Source organism: Staurois parvus, unplaced genomic scaffold, assembly GCF_062004578.1.
Source record: "Staurois parvus isolate SC_StPar_1 unplaced genomic scaffold, SC_StPar_1.0 ptg000002l, whole genome shotgun sequence".
Lineage (NCBI taxonomy): Eukaryota > Metazoa > Chordata > Amphibia > Anura > Ranidae > Staurois > Staurois parvus.
In genome coordinates, this window is record NW_028317798.1 from 4,147,501 (window position 1) to 4,164,185 (window position 16,685).

General features: G+C 36.6%; 1 protein-coding gene across 2 annotated transcripts in view; it reads right to left on the reverse strand.

Annotated features, from left to right (window-relative positions):
* Window positions 1-15,588, reverse strand: part of LHX2 (LIM homeobox 2) — a 50,670-nt gene extending 35,082 nt beyond the window's left edge. Inside the window, exons 1-3 of one of the 2 annotated variants that reach the window (XM_089668315.1) lie at window positions 15,438-15,588; window positions 3,936-4,138; window positions 1,335-1,714 (exon numbers count right to left, since the gene is read on the reverse strand). In XM_089668315.1, coding sequence (XP_089524441.1) covers window positions 1,335-1,714; window positions 3,936-4,135 — 580 coding nt within the window. In that variant the 5' untranslated portion in view covers window positions 4,136-4,138; window positions 15,438-15,588. Of the gene's footprint in view, window positions 1-1,334; window positions 1,715-3,935; window positions 4,139-6,325; window positions 7,199-15,437 lie in introns of those variants that run through there. The other variant, XM_089667865.1, reaches the window with a different exon arrangement.
* Between the last annotated feature and the right edge of the window lie 1,097 nt (window positions 15,589-16,685).

The window sequence follows — 16,685 nt, forward strand, 5'->3', positions numbered from 1 at the left end:
AACCTGATGCAGGAGCCGCACCACTTGCTTCCATCAGCTTTCTACAAATCACCTGTCATTAACAAACACTCCACTCAGGGCTGTCACCTACAACACCTGTGTAACCCCTACCCTGTCCTACACTAGGCACACCCCTACACAGGGGATAGATAGATAGATAGATAGATAGATAGATAGATAGATAGATAGATAGATAGATAGATAGATAGATAGATAGGAGACATAGATAATATGTAAAAGATGAATAATATAAAAGATAGATTACATAAAAGATAGAAAATATAACTGATAAATAGATAGATCATTAATAGGTAGATCAATAATAAGTAGATAGATCAATAAAGGTAGATAATACATAAATAAAGGATAGATAATTCATAGATCATGAGTTGATAAATTATAGATATTATAGATAGAGATGATAGATAAAATATGAATACAAGATAGATAGATAAATAGGTAGATCATGAATAGATAAAAAAAATAATATATATAGATATATATAGAGAGAGAGATAATACGTTGATAAATGTATAGATAACCAGAGATTATAGATAGATAGATAATAAAGGATAGATAATATATAAAGGATAGATAGATAGATAGATAGATAGATAGATAGATAGATAGATAGATAGATAGATAGATAGATAGATAGATCACTAATAGACAATAGATCATGAATGAATACATTATAAACAGATATAGGTCATTAATAGTTAGATCATTAGTAGACAGACCAATAATAGATCAAATATAACTACATTCTAAATCATAGAGTATACTTGTATAGATTATAAAGAGATAACCGAGAGAATGAAATATAAACAGATTTAAAAGTCAATACACAGTAGATAGACTGGTAGATACACCAAATTACTATTCACTTTTTACATGATTGAACAATTTAATATTTTACACTTTTTGAGTGAAGAGTCTCAACCCCTCTGGTACATCAGCCCAATAGATTTGTAGCTAGATGGGTGAGGAAATATATCGATAGATTAGATAGTTTGCAGGATTGCTGGGATTTGTAGTTCCCCCTCTGAAGAAGCCAGTGGTCCCCATAGATCACTGATCCCTGCCCTCTTCCAGCGTCTAGTCCTATCTTTTCTTCTACCTGATTTCTATTCAATGTGTTTCTACCTGAAGTGAAAAAAAAAATGCTAAGATTTTTAGCTCCTGCAATTACCAGCTTGACAGCACTTGATGCAAATAATTATACCCAGCTAGGCTATTATTATCAGTTGAGATTTAATAAATGGAAGCTGTTTTGTGTAATCAAGAGGAAAACATTGCATTAGAAATGAACGAGCCTGGCTTGCTTTGCTTACCTGCGTTGTAGGCTGCCAGGTCTGCGCCGGGCCCTGGGCTCTTCCTCTTCCTTGGCCTCCCTTTCTGCACAGTCCCCACACCGTTGTAATAAGGCAGCCCTACAGAGGTAGCCCCAGACCCCAGTCCTGAACCCTTCCCTGATGTCACATCCGAGTGATTGAAATGAACCTGGTACTCTCCTTGGATCAGAGTCTCAAAGTGAAGCCTGCAGTAGACCAAGTTGTCCTTCATGCCAAAATGGTCTCCAGTGGTCAACATTTTGTTGCATGTGTTGCAGGTGAAACAGTTGAGGTGGTACACCAAGTCCCTTGCTCTCATGACCATCTCAGAGGCTGAGATTCCCAAGTGGCATCTTGCACATCTCTGGACGGAAAACCTCCTGCAGATGTAGAATCAGAACAAGTTCACAATTAGACAACATTATATATGGAGGCAAAGGTTCTCATTTCTCTAAAGCCAACTCTATAGATATCAATTCCAACATTATTATCAGACACTACTGACGTCTGATAAGTAGACAATAGTTCTCGTTTCTCTAAAGTCAACCTTCTAGATATCAGTCCCACGTTATTTTTAGTCACTATTGACTTCTGATAAGTAGGCAATTGTTTTCAATTCTCTAAAGTCGACACTATAGATATCAATCCCCATATAATGTCCAGACATTATTGACTACTGTATGAAAGAAAACAACAAATAATAGCTTGACTCCATGCTTTGAGGCATCATAGGACATGTAGTTAATTTCTACTGGTAAAGTAAGAGTTTGTTGATATGTATTATATGGGTCCAGAACTGGTACAGGCAAGGTGGTAGTGGTCAAAAAGTCCCAACTCTACTAAGAACCTCACATGCCTGAGGAAGGGGTCCCGCGTGACTCCGAAACGTTGCACTCTCTTGTTTGTGATGTGATCATACTTCAATTTAAAAAAAAAACGTTTGGACTCACTAAGGGAACATTGTCCCAACTGGTGAGTCAGAAACTCAGTGGAGTACCCACATACCACCAAATCCCACCATGACAATCTCTAATGCCTCACAGAAAGCCCAAACATTTACCATGATCTCACCATACTGTATAATCACTAGAAAACTCCAAAAAGGCATAAGTAACACTATATACATATAAAGTATATATGTCCTCAGTGAATGTAACCTTACAGTATGTGTGTGTGTATATATATATATATATAGTCACTGATCAATTATAAGTTAATAAATTAAACTTTAGCATCTTGGGGCAAAGGAGGCTTGTATATCAAAGTTTCAATTTAATAAAACATCTGATCTTGTTGAAATAAATACACTAATAAATAAAAGACAGAAAACTTTAATCTGATAATGATCTGATTGATTTTTCCTATATCCATAGTTACCGCACTTCAAAATATTTTAAGCAGTTTAATATGTAATTTATATTATAGCAAAGGTCTCCAGGACTATAAGATTTTTTGGGGGGATCCATAAATCCTTCACAAGTCCCCGTTCATCCAAAGCACTTCGGGACTGATGGCCAAATAAAACAAGCAGGCAAATGCAGTAGCCTTCCGATTAACCCCTTCCCTGCCTGCCATTAACCGCAACGCCTGTTCCATATTAATGAAGTATTTCCAGGGGAACTTCGCACTCCTCAAACTGAAATGAGCATGTCAACCCGTAAAATAAAATGCCCTCCACCTTTTATATGAAAATCAGAAGTTTCCATTTTATTGGACAACAGTAGAAATATTGTTTTAGCGTTTTATGGTGCAGAGGGTTCCTATAGAGTGAAAGAATAATATGGTAGAAAGTGATCTCGTGTGATCTGATATTTTATGTCTCGTATAGTTGTTTTTTTTTTAATATTGTGACAGAGGTTACTTATATTACACAAAAAAAATAAAAAAAAACCCAAACATAATAGAAGTTGATCTATAAAAGTGGCTGATACGTTTAATGATCCAGGATAAAATATTTTATATTCCAATACATTCACAATCCAACCTCAGATTACACAATATATTGACTCTAATCACAAAGTATTAATTTCTTTTTTTAGGCCATGTGACTGTATAAATATCATTGGACTCAACTGAAAATAGTTGTCACTTTTTTAAAAAAAAAAACAAGAACCCTTTTCCCTGTATGTAAGATTTGGGAATTGAGCCTCTCATCAATGCACAAAACTTTAACAAAGGAATAAAGATCTTTATTACAGCCATGTGACTGTAATTTTAAAAATAAGGTCACTTTTTTTTTTAAATAAGGATTCTTATCCTGGTGTGTTATCGTTGTGAATTAAGCCTTAAGGCTCAATTCACTAATACTTTAACAAAAGGATAAGGATTTTTATTTCAGTCATGTGACAACTTAGTAAAAAAAATACTATCACTCAGAAAAAACTAAGAGCACTTATTATGGAGTGTTACCTTTGTGAATTCAGCCTGATAATCCTACAGATTCGAAATCCCCATCTTTACCAAGAGGCAGGTCCATGGAATCACTACTATTTTTGAAAGAATTCTTATTTTTTACAGGTTTTTTTTTTATTTTAAAATAAAGGGGTGAGTTTGATGCTTTGATGTATGGAGAAGGGGGATGGGGCAGGGGGGGTATGGTACCTGTAATAGTCCTCTTTGCAGTAGATGCTGCCATCTTTGCTGAAGCAGGTCAGTTCAGACTCTAAGTTTAATTTACATTCACAGCACTTCAGGCAGCGCATGTGCCACTGCTTGTCCACTGCCAGGAGGTAGTACCGATCCGAGATTTTCCCCCCACAGCCGGCACACAAGGCAGCCCTGTCACTGCTGATGGAGGGCATCGTCTGGCAAAAAGGGGCACAAAGACACAGTCAGTAAAATATTCCATCCTCAGATTTCTCACTATTAAACCAAAGAGGTTACTACAACAATAAAAAAGACCAGAACAAACAACTATCAAACTGTAAAAAAAAAAAAGTAAAAAACTGCAAAAAAATAAATAACTGCCACAAATTAGACATCTACAGAACTTGATGACATTTGTATTACTTTATTTTTTTTATTCCAAACACTTGGAATTTGGCTTGCCTGATAAATGCCTGCTAAAAGTCACCATGCTTCTACTGTAAGATCTGTAGTCACAAATGATATTACATTATATTACAAATTACTACATTTTGCCTCTTGCCCTGTAGGCGTTCTGATGGGGCAAAAGAAATTTTCATCGAGATTCCAAATGTAGATGTATGTGTAGTATATAAGAGCTTGTGTATATTAAAGACAATATGTGATTGTTTTGGGGTTGTTATTTTCCGGAAACACTAAAGTTCCTGCGTGTGTGTGTGTCTATGTATAAAATTTAAAAAAATATACAAAACATATTTTTTCTTTTAATTATATATATGTATACATATATAGTGTGTATATGTACATATACACTATATAACTATATATATATATATATATATATATATATATATATATATACACACATACACACACATACAGAGAGTGAGAGAATATGTGTCATCTAGTATTTTGCTGGCTTCCTACACTGTCCTATAGTTAAAAAAGTGAAAATAAATATTTTCTATTCATATTTTAATATAACATGTAACCTGCCGGTGAAACCAAGGTTCATACAAAATCCTATTTGAAATATTTTAATTGTGATTTCTGTTTTATGCAAAAACAGCAAGAGCAAAAGTCTTCTGAAAATCGATAATTTATTGAGACGCAGCATCACATGTAGAGAAACATCGCTGTACACTAGCAGTTGGATCATCGTCTAATGTGTGGAATGATAGATTTGTGATCGCTTTAAATGCAGTTTGGTAATACTTTCATGTTATAATCGAGCCTAACCTGCCATGAAGGTGGAAGTCTGGAAACACACACACACATTGCTCTCTGGGCTATTAGAAGCGTGAAATAAAAATGTCACATTAATATAACACATGTACATCACTAGCATATCATGTGTGTAATCCTAGTTTTCCAAATGTAACTGTACACATATATACTATAATAGATGGGTATTGTGGGACCACGTGACATGCACTTCTGAAATAAATGACTGCACATGATAAATCAAATTCTAATTACTGTTTTTTTACTAAACAATTTGTAAAATAAAAAATTTTTGTTACTAAAATAATTAAATTTCTGTTAAATAATTGTGTGGCATTGTTAGCTAATAATCTATGTGAGATATTAACCTAATTTATGTGTAATGGAAATGGAATGGTCTTTTGGTAAAACAATATATTAATAAAAAAAGGATGTGTATATATATATATATATATATATATATGTGTATGTATATATATATATATATATATATATATATATATATCTGTGCAATTAGTACCACTGCTACAATCCAAATGTCAGAAATCTAACTCCTCAGTAAATATAATTCTGTAATTATACTTTTTGTGTATGTATGTATGTGTGTGTATGTATGTGTATATATATATATATATATATATATATATATATATATCTCATGGATCTTTTCAGATTATGATCCACCAGTTTGGCATTTTAGTGGCAATTACCTTTATATTTTTTGCCATATGATATTATTCTGGGTTTAACGATTTTTTAAAGAAATAATAAATATTTAAACGTTTAAGTGCACAAGTTTAAAATTAATTTGTGGATGACTTTTTTTTTGTGCGACATTTCTTATGGTGACAAAAAACTATTCTGTAATCTCATGAAGTGAAGAGGAAGCAAGCTGCATTTAGAAGTACACTTTTTTTCATATTAGAAGCACAAAGGCATCCTAATCTAGTCATGCCTCCCTCGCAGATATGTAATAATAAATCAATGGTACACCATGCATACCTCACAATGAAATGAAGGGCACAATGGACCACACTTGTCTTTTCTCTAGCTTGGATCTGAATATAAGGATTTTGCTGGAGCTGCCATTGATCATTTTTAATTTTAGAATATTGTTATCTTATAACATGGCAGTGTGGCACCTACAGCCTTGGGCCTCCCCCCTCCCCCCCTCCACCTACCGTTTCAGTCTCCCCTCTGTCTATAGCAGAGCTGATGGCGGAGCTTTCACTTTTGGATCTTCTGTCCATCTCATCGATGACCCCATGCATCTCCCCCCCTGACAGACTGTGGAAAAGCATCTCTGGAGCGTGGAAAAAACACGCGTGGGAATCTTTGCAGATGCTGTGGTAGCTGGAGCCTATTTCCATAAACTGGACTCCTAAGCCATGCATTGATTGTCCACCCAGAGGCAGCTTTCTGAGATCGTCCTTGGAGAAATGATGGAACCAAAAGCCAACCAGGTGACCCCCCCCCCCTCCCCTCCAAATAAAAAAATGAAGTCAAAGCCCCGATCTGTCCTTCCTGAGGAATGTCATGTGATGGGGGTCTGAGGACTACAAGTCTATCATGAAGGACATCGCTAGAGAAGAAGATCCTCAGGTGGTCTGAGAAGCTGCAGAAGATCTCAGGACTATTTGACGGGAGGCTGTGGATGGATGGAGGAGCTGCAAGTGCTGAAATTAGGCATCTGGGTCCTTTTTCTTCATGCCAAGGCAGCAGCAGGGACAGGATCCAATCATCGGCAACATCGTAGATGGGCTTTCTCCAACGAGGAGCTAAAGTTACTACTGAGACCCACCAAGGTTCCTCAAGCGCTGCTGTCAGGGAAATGCAGGTTGCATGCAGAAACCAAATTGGGATTTATTTAGAGGATAAACTTGGGGCTGGTGTGTCCTGCTGATCATCTATGGACCGTTGCTGTGTTAAGTTTTTTTGCTCCTGCAGGCAGGGCTGTGTGTGAGTAATGGGGGAGGAGGGTCTTCTGCATGGACTTGGTGTAATCCCTTAAAGTGAGAAGCTCTCTTCTTTATTCCAGCTCTGCAGTCCTCTGTGCAATGAGTACTGCACCTTTTCTACGAGGCCTCTGACGTCAGGACCATGCCTTGTGCTGATTGGCTCTAAGCTGCCACTGGCTGCTTATTATAGAACTGTGTGTATTTGGGGGGGGGGGGGGGGGATCAGTTTTCTCCAGTAGAGGGTTTTACTACTCTCTCTCTTTCAAAATGCAACTCTGTACCCCAATGTCACAGGAGACATAGGCAGTGCATCTTCTGGGACTGCTCTTCACATTCATAACTCAGCCCTTCTCCACATTACACATGTGAATATTTCATTCTTGGGGTTATTGGGACAGCTTTTACGGACTTCTAATGTATTTATGTTTTTAGTTTTATTTTATGTTTTATGGAAACTCTTACTTCACTGATTCTTCAGATGTTACTTTGTTTAGATAACATGCAGACTAGAGATACAGTTGCAGAACCATGTATGTATTTGTTTTTAGCTATTGTTTTTTTCTTTTTTTTTGGTCGGTTTTTGTTGGTTCTTTTTATATATTTTTTAAGTTATTGATGGGTTTGCAGTGAACATTTATTGCCATAACTAGGTACGATCAGCTTTTATTAGTTAACTGTGTACAGTGATAACTAAGGAAAGCATGCTGCCCTATTTAAAATATCGCTCGGTATTAATAGAAGTACAACAATCAAAAACAAAACAAAACGAAAAAAAACATTCCTAGGGGATGGGAATTTATTTTAATATCAGAAAAGGGAGGAGATTGATGGTACAGCGTTAACCCCTTGCAGCTCTAGATGCCGACTGGCATTCAGATGCGTGACAAGGCATGGGTTAACCCAATCAGAGACCAGGCTTTGGTTTGGAAGGCAAAATAATTAATTAGATCATTACAAGCTGTAGAGAGAAAAGGGAACCCCTGCCCTCGATTCCACCTGGAGTGGGGTGCTGCAATATTTAGACATGCTATGACAATATGGAACATCATCGAAGAGGATGTTATTGTGGCAGCTGTCAGTGATCAGTGCTTTACCTACCTATTCTTTAAAGTGGACGTGTGTATACACTATATATATATATATATATATATATATATATATATATATATATATATATATATATATATATATATATATGTGTGTGTGTTTCATATTTGTATGTGTCATATGTTTGTGTGTGTAAATACACTATATATATATATATATATATATATATTTTTAATATATATATATATATATACACTGTATGTGTGTGTGTGTATATATATATATATATATACATATATATATACACACACACACACTGTATGTGTGTGTGTGTATATATATATATATATATATATATATATATATATATATATATATATATGTGTGTGTGTATGTATAAATATACATACATACATATATAATACATATGTGTTATATATAAAAAATATAAATTGTGTGTTTTAGACATATATATAATTTTAACTAATATTGCTTGATCACACATTCCTAAAAAAAAAACCGAATTTTAGCTGTTCATGTTGCTAATAGATGCATATTTTTGTTTCCTCTGCTGTTTTTTTGTCATACCTGTAGTCTTTAATATAATAATAAAACAATATTCTAAAAGAAATTAAATTTGGAACTTAGCACACTACAGTTCATCCTCCAGATCAGCATCAACCTACTAAAATAAAATAGCATGATATTGACGTATTAATTATTTTTTTTTTTATTGCTGTAATATGTTTATGTTTTTCTGGCGAGTAGTAGTGCCAGGTATTATCCTTGCAGAGATTTCCTTATAAACACAAGAGGACCTTTCAGAATTTCTAAGTAGCGGCCTAATCTGGCGCCTGTGGGATCTGCTGAGACCAAACCCAGGGCCAAGCAGCCTCCTGTACAAGAGCAGCCAAGACTTTATGATTCCAAGGAAATGGGTGATTTAACCCCTTCTGGCCCAAAGTGCCAGGACCATGCCCCCAAACAGCTGATCTCTGCTAGAAGAGCAACTCTTTGTGAAAGTCACTCTTTGTGTCTACAAGGGCTTAGATGGCTTGCCAGGCAAAGGGTCCTCTTTTCAAAAATAAATAATTAAAAAGTGACACTTATATTTTTTTTTTTAGTTGAAATAAGTCAGGTGGATGAAATAAAGAGCCTTATCCTTGTGCTAAAACTTTGTGAATTAAGCCTATGGTGAATAACTGGGATTCATTCACCTTAAAGAAGTGAAAATATTTTTATACTAAATAGTATGTAAAAGAGAAATGTATGGAAATGCACAAGTTTGTAAAATCTAAGATAAACTGCCAGCTGGGATCAGTTAAAATAGACGTATTAGGTTAGGTTGTGTGTGTGTGTTTATGTATGTATATGTGTGTGTGGGTATATATATATAATTATCAAGTGGGTAGTCCTGTGGAAAGAAAAGTTTAAAAGTTAAACAGATTGAAAATAAACTAATAGAGAACAGTTTTCAGTGCTGAAATAATAACAGCACCTTGTACACTGTGTAATATATATATATATATATATATATATATATATATATATATATATATATATATATATATATGACTAGCTGGATGGACAGTGTAACAAGAGACTGATGAAAGGCTCAGCCCTTCCCTACTGGTTTACTGGGAATTAGGCAGCTAGCTTAAGCTATACACCATGCAATCTGATTGTGCAATCTCCTTTATAGTTCCCAAAACTATGTACTAGAGGGACAAACCCAACCAACCCATTCCATTTGCATCAAATCAAGCAAGCCCTTGTACTTCATAGCTGATGGTAGATTTTATTATTATTATACAGGATTTATATAGCGCCAACAGTTTGCTCAGCACTGTACAATATAACGGGAGACAATACAGTTCAATACAAGAGGGATAGGAGGGCCCTGTTCCTTGGAGTTTACAATCTAAGAGATTTCAAGGAGATTGTGCAATTAGGATTGCCTAGTGTATGGCCAGTTTTAGGCTTTTTTCCTTGCTGTGCTGGGGCAGGGAATGAGCTGTATTCCCCAAGATATGCTCCCACAATCTCTTCTTTTGCAAGTAGATGACAGGTGAACAAATCATAAATGTTGGGAGTCCCCAGCCGATGCCTGTGTGTAGTAAGGTAATCAGCTCTAGGATACCATCTGTTATCTAGCAGGAGCTCCTAGCCAATACCAGCTCCCAGCCCAGCTAGTGTGACTAAAGCCCAACAAAGCGACCTTGCACAAGGCACAAGGCTGAGCCTCCAAATTGCTGGGAACCTGATGCAGGAGCCACAAGGCAGGGCTAATCCTGGCTGTCTCATTTGTAACAGATCAGCTCCATGGGTGGGATGGGCAAGGCAAGGAAGGGGTTAAGGGGAATCACTGGGTAAGAGAGGAGGGGATCGCTGTGATTGATCTGTCATATGTTTCCCCAAGTCTCATACGGTTATTAAGACTTAATATATAGCAGAGCATACAATAAAGCAGGAATTAAAACATGGTTGTAGCTTGGGGCATCCTGCACATTGTCTGCTGTGGTGTTATGTCTTCATAGATCAGTGACTGACATCGAGTAATTAATCATTTTACTCTCATGGAAATGTGGCCTGATCCATTCATTCTGTGCACTGTGTAAAACAAGCCGGCACCTCTCACTAATATCCAGGAGGCTGCCAGGGAGACAATGATGTATATATAGCAAACACAGGTGCTGATGGGATGTGGAGCAAGGACCTAATGCTTTGTGTTCCTGCTAACTGAATTGTTTATGCTTTGTGTGCCTGCTCCTCTCCTTCCAGGCATTGATGTGCTGCTAATACATGAGGCACTTTGCTTTTTTGACAGCAAGATCACATCTACAGCTCCCCAGGTCTCTGGAGATTACCTGTACACAGCTTACATTTACCAGGGAAATAACCCCTCATTCATATAGTACATCCCCAACAAGGTTTCTTCTATGGACTGTGGATTGCCAATCTTTAGAAAGTTTGTTGGTGTGCTTTACAAGAATGGGGAGCCAATGAATGGAGAGAGAGGGAAATAACACATTTCAAAAAGTGTCTGTGTGTGGGTGTATATATATATATATATATATATATATATATATATATATATATATATATATATAATTTAATAATATATTATTAGAAATATATATAAAACATATATATTTTTTCTTTTAATTAAAATGTAGGATTTCTCCAACTTCCTCTTCTGGATGAACTGTGGGTTCTTCATAGTGAGGTTTTCTATAATTTTTTTTACTAATGGTTGACCTTAACATAAACAAATTATATATATATATATATATATATATATATATATATAAATAAAATATTTAGTGGAAACATTTTATTAGATACATTTGGAAACCCTGAAAAGCCAGTGAGCATCCTACCCTGATTACCCATTCCATTTAGACCTGGAGGAGAAGGCAACTATCACAAATATTTGCTCATGTACTGCCTTTGTAGCACAGGCTCCAGTCAGAGTATTGATAAATATCAATAACCATTCATGGATCAGATCTAAACATTTATGTTCCTTATCTATTGTATTTTCGGGATGAGATTAGGAGGTTTGGTGGATAGAGTAGCCCATGTAATATGCAATTTATATATATTTATTACTTATGTCAATTATGAATATAAATATAGTATTTTATCATCTCCAAATCAACATAAGGACACATGACGCACAGTAAAAAAAAACTGCAATCATTTGATTAATCTCTCTCAGCATCATGCAGCAAATCTGTCCTATTACAAAGAAAATAATAATCTATATAATGCAGATTCAAAATTCAATGATAAAAGGGGTTAAAACGATCCAGTGAATTGTTCCTATAGGAGAATCTGATTTACCATGATGACTACTACAGTGCACCTGTGTGAGTTGTGGAGTTCCTGTACAACTTTAGAATTGTTTACCAAGTGACTTTCTAAGGCAGAGGACAAATGTCATGCCTGGTGCAGATTAGAGCTGTATGTCTGTGAGTTCAGCCAAGCACCTCCCTGATCAGTGGCTGTGTTGTGGAGGGTTGTCAGTGCTGATCAGTGCTGGGGGCAGTCAGTGAGATCTTGCTGTCCCCTATTATAGAACATTCCCTGGCATAGGAAGCGTCTCCTGCAAATGATGGAGAACAGTTTGGGTTTTATAGCTGCTTTTGGGGGGGGGAGGGGGTCCGTCTGCTTGGAATCTGTCTACAGTCGTTTTTTTTTTTTTTCAAAGTAGTTACTGAAAACCTTAAAACATCCGCATTCTTTTTTACAACAGTATCCAATTACTCCAAGGCAGGACAGGACCAGGAAAAAACAGCAAACATCCCAGGGAGATTTGGGGTTAATTGGCAATGTTCTCTCTTCACACATTTCTTTCCTTCCAGTGACACAGGCTGCCCCCCCCCCTTTTTTTCTTGTTGTAGGTCCCCCCCCAGCACAGACGATCACAATGATAAACTAATGCTCCCTATGCTCCTACATTAGCACAGTTGCTGCACGTGATGTTTATTATTATTATGGCTCTGATATAAAACAATGCATGGAACTAATCTCCAGCCATAAAACAGCCATAAGGAGACCTTTTCTAACTTTCACCTGCTTGAAATGCCTGTCAATTATCCTCCAATCTCCCATACAAAATACTCAGCATATTATTTATCATCAAGGAATATGCGTCACAACCTGTTTACAATATAAAGGATATACTAGTATTTGACACAGACAATGCACACTGTCCATCATCACCTCTCCACAGTCACATCGATACACTGCTGGAAGGATTGTATATAAAAGACATACAAAGATCTCACTGGGTCACTGGGGTGTCTCCATAGCCGTGAAATGTAGAGGAAAAGTTAATAAGGTGGGGAAGAAAAGAAAAGATATTTTAAAATAAAAAGGAAAGAAGGAAGAAAGAGAAAAGAAAGACTAAAAAAAAAAGAACGAGATAAAGAGAAAAGAAAGGCTAAAATAAAAGAAAGTATGAGAGAAAGAGAGAAAGAGAAAAGAAAGACTCAAAAAATAAAAAAGGAAAGCATGAGAGAGAGAAAGAAATAGAACGCGAAAAGAAAGACTAAGAAAAAAAAAAGAAAGCATGAGAGAAAGAAATAAAGAGAAAAAAAAGAGACTAAAAAAAAGAAAGCATGAGAGAAAGAAAGAGAGAAGAAAGAGAAGAAAAGAAAGAGAAGAAAAGAAAGAAAGAAAAAGAAAAGAGGGAGTGGAGGAAAAAAAAAGAAAGAAAAAAAGAGAAAAATGAAAGAAAAAAAAAGGATGGAGGGGAGAGGAAAGAAAGAGGAGAAAAGAATGAAAGATAAAAAAAGGAGAGAGGGAAAGAGAGAAAGAAGAAGAAAAGAAAACGAGACAGATGTTCAATGAGAATGACAGATAGAAAAAGGACAGAGAGGAACGATAGAAAGATAGGTTGAAATGAAAGAAGGAGAGAGAGGAAAAAGAAAGGGGGGAAAAGAGAAATAAAGGGAGAACATAAAGAGACAGTGAAAGTTTTTTTTAAAAAAAGAGAAAATGAGAGAAAAGAAAGAAGGGGGAAATATGAGATAAAAGAAAGGAGAGAGAGAGAAAAGAACGAAAGGGAGAAAATATAGTGAACGTTTAAAAAAAAAGAGAGAGAAAATGAGAGAGAAAAGAAAGAAGGGAAAAAATATAAACTAAAAAAAGGAAAGAAAAATAGAACGAAAGGGAGAAAATAAAGAGATCGTGAAAGAAAAAAAATAAGAGGCAGAAAAGAAAGAGGTGTAGAGAACAGAAAGAAAGTGAAAAACGATATAATCGAAAGAGAGAGAGAAAGCTCTGAAGAGATCTGATGGAAGATGATATTGATGACAGTCTCCATTTTCCTGTTATTGTAGACTGGAACCATAGTAGAGATAGGATAGGACATAGGTTGGCCGGAGCACTGTGAGCCTGGTTCCTGACCAGAGAAGTTGGCATCAAATAGAAGTACACTATCAGTAGGCTCTGGCTGTGTAGTGACCACAGTGTAGCCTGTAGTCCATATACATCCACATACATCCTATATCAAATAATACCACCAATATACAGCATTGTCCCTGCTGAGTGGGATCCCCTATTGCAGGTACACAGGGAGAACCCAGAATGAAGATCAGGATGAGGATGACAGACAACGTGAGAGTGACACCCATTGATCGGAGAACACAGACAGACACCCCATGTGCAGACTGATCAGCGCTCATGTCCCAGCAGCAGCAGCCAGTGTGTGCTGTGTGTGTGATCCCGGTCCCTGCACACAGGCAGCCTCAGGTGTCCTCGTTGTCACCGTCTGAGCCCTAATTCGGCACTGTTTGTATTGTCGCAGCATTAATTAGACAGGTATGAGTTTAATTGCTGGGAATGGCAGTACATTACACAGTGCGTGCACAGGCAGGAGGAGCAGCCTAGGAAGACGTTGGGATATTATGATGCAAATGCAGAAACATACACCTCTGTCGTGCTTGAATTTCAATGGCAGCCAGGCTAGGTGGCCCTAATCGCTGACCCTGCTGAATTCCACCCAAATTAAAGGCTGCAATCTCTCCAGCATCTGCTGCATCACAAGCTGAGTTGGTGGGGGGACCATTTTCATATGATGATATTGTAATATGATCCGCAATGACAGAATGCATGACAGTTGTCCTACAATACATGGCAAGTCAGTCAAAGGACAGGAGCGACATTTGGATAATTAGCATCCATTGGGCAGTCAATCAGGCGAGGAGGACAAGCTGAAAAAAAAAAAAACCCACAGAGGACTTGGAAACAAAAGGTACCCAGCTAGCACGGGATTAACTGCTTCAAACCGATCTAAATGCTTTTGTATCCAGTGGACTGGGGGCTCCTGGGCTGGTCCTGCTCCCCTACATACTCCAAGGGATCCCACTGAGGAGCACCAGGGTTAAATCCTCTTTTCTTCCAGGACCAGCTAAAATATACATCACTTCAATACAAAAGCTGCGAAAACACTGCTCATGTGCTTGTTTGTTTTTTTTTGATTGTATAATGATCATTTAAAAAAAAAGCACCCCAAAAGGCTAAATCCACTGTATCTCTACATACATTTCATACAATAAATCAACAGCACACTCCAATACCCAGAGAAATAATGACAGCTCAGATATACTTTAGGGCCAGATGCAAAGTAAGTAGATGGATTAAAAGAGAGTATTTCACATATGGTAATATGCATGAAAGGTCCTTGTACAGAACAAGGTCCCTGAAGACAGATGGAGCTGGGGAAATGGGGTGCTGAAGACCCCCCCTCTTCAGTATATACAGAGAGATGATATCTTACCTTGCTGGTGCACAGAGTGTGGTGAGAGCAGACCTGGTGGATGGTGTGTGCTGGGCTCTGGGTGGGGTATATTCATGTATATGCATATGTACAGTAAGAGAGATGGGGAAAGGGAGTGTGTGTGTGTGTCTGGAAATCTGCCCTACTCTCTTCTGCATGGTACAGTCTGCACAACTGAGCAAATAGCTTCACATAGCTTGGCAGATAATGGCATGACTGAGAGACGTATAAAGAAGATGCCACCTTATGGAAACTGCCTACCCCTGGTAGTCTTTTTTCCTGCTGTGGATACAAAAAAAAAAATTAAAAAAATTAAATAAAAAGTGTGTATATATATATATATATATATATATATATATATATATATATATATCATCATATAGCTTGGCAAATAATGGCATGAGTGAGACCTAGAGGGGAAATGCCAGCTCATGGAAACAGCTTATCCCTGGTATTTTTTTTTCTGGATGTAAAAAAAAAAAAAAGAATTACATTAAAAAAATTATTTTATATATATATATATATATATATATCTGAGAAGATAATGTGATTAATGAGGACCCATAGGGAAGATGACACCATATGATGCTTATAGGAGAAACCGCTTATCCCTGGTAGTTTCTTTCTCAGCTCTGGATCTAATCACTGCCCAAAACTTCTAGAACATGTTCTCTTTATACTAATAAGATAGGCATGATTTCAGATGTCTCGTGCTTGGCATGTGCTGCCTATGTCACATTTTTTAAGTTACATTTTTTATATATTTTAGTGTATTAATATATGTAGGTAACAACACCAGAGATTATTGATCCAGGGAAAATCTGATTGCCTTAGGGGAAGGAAGGAATTATTTTTCCTGCTGGAGCAAATAGGATCATGCTTTATATGTTTTTTTTTTTCTTCCTTTGAAACATCTGTGGGTATAGGTTTCTGTATATGGAGGATTTCTATTCTATTTATCTATTCATTATGTTTTTTTTTCTATTGGTGAACTAGATAGACCTGTGTGGGGTTTTTGTTTATTTTTGTTTGTTTTTTTAACTATATATAGAGTATATAGCTATTCTAATTGGATTCAACATAACTGACAACACCACCATCCCACAATTCAAGGAGCTGATTTACTAAAGGGATAGAGACTGTTCACCTAGGAAGGTGTAAGCTCAAAAAGTGAATACTGTGAAACTGTGTTCACTATGAATATCCAATTTGTGATAGAACAAAAATCCTGTATTTCCTCTAATGAGC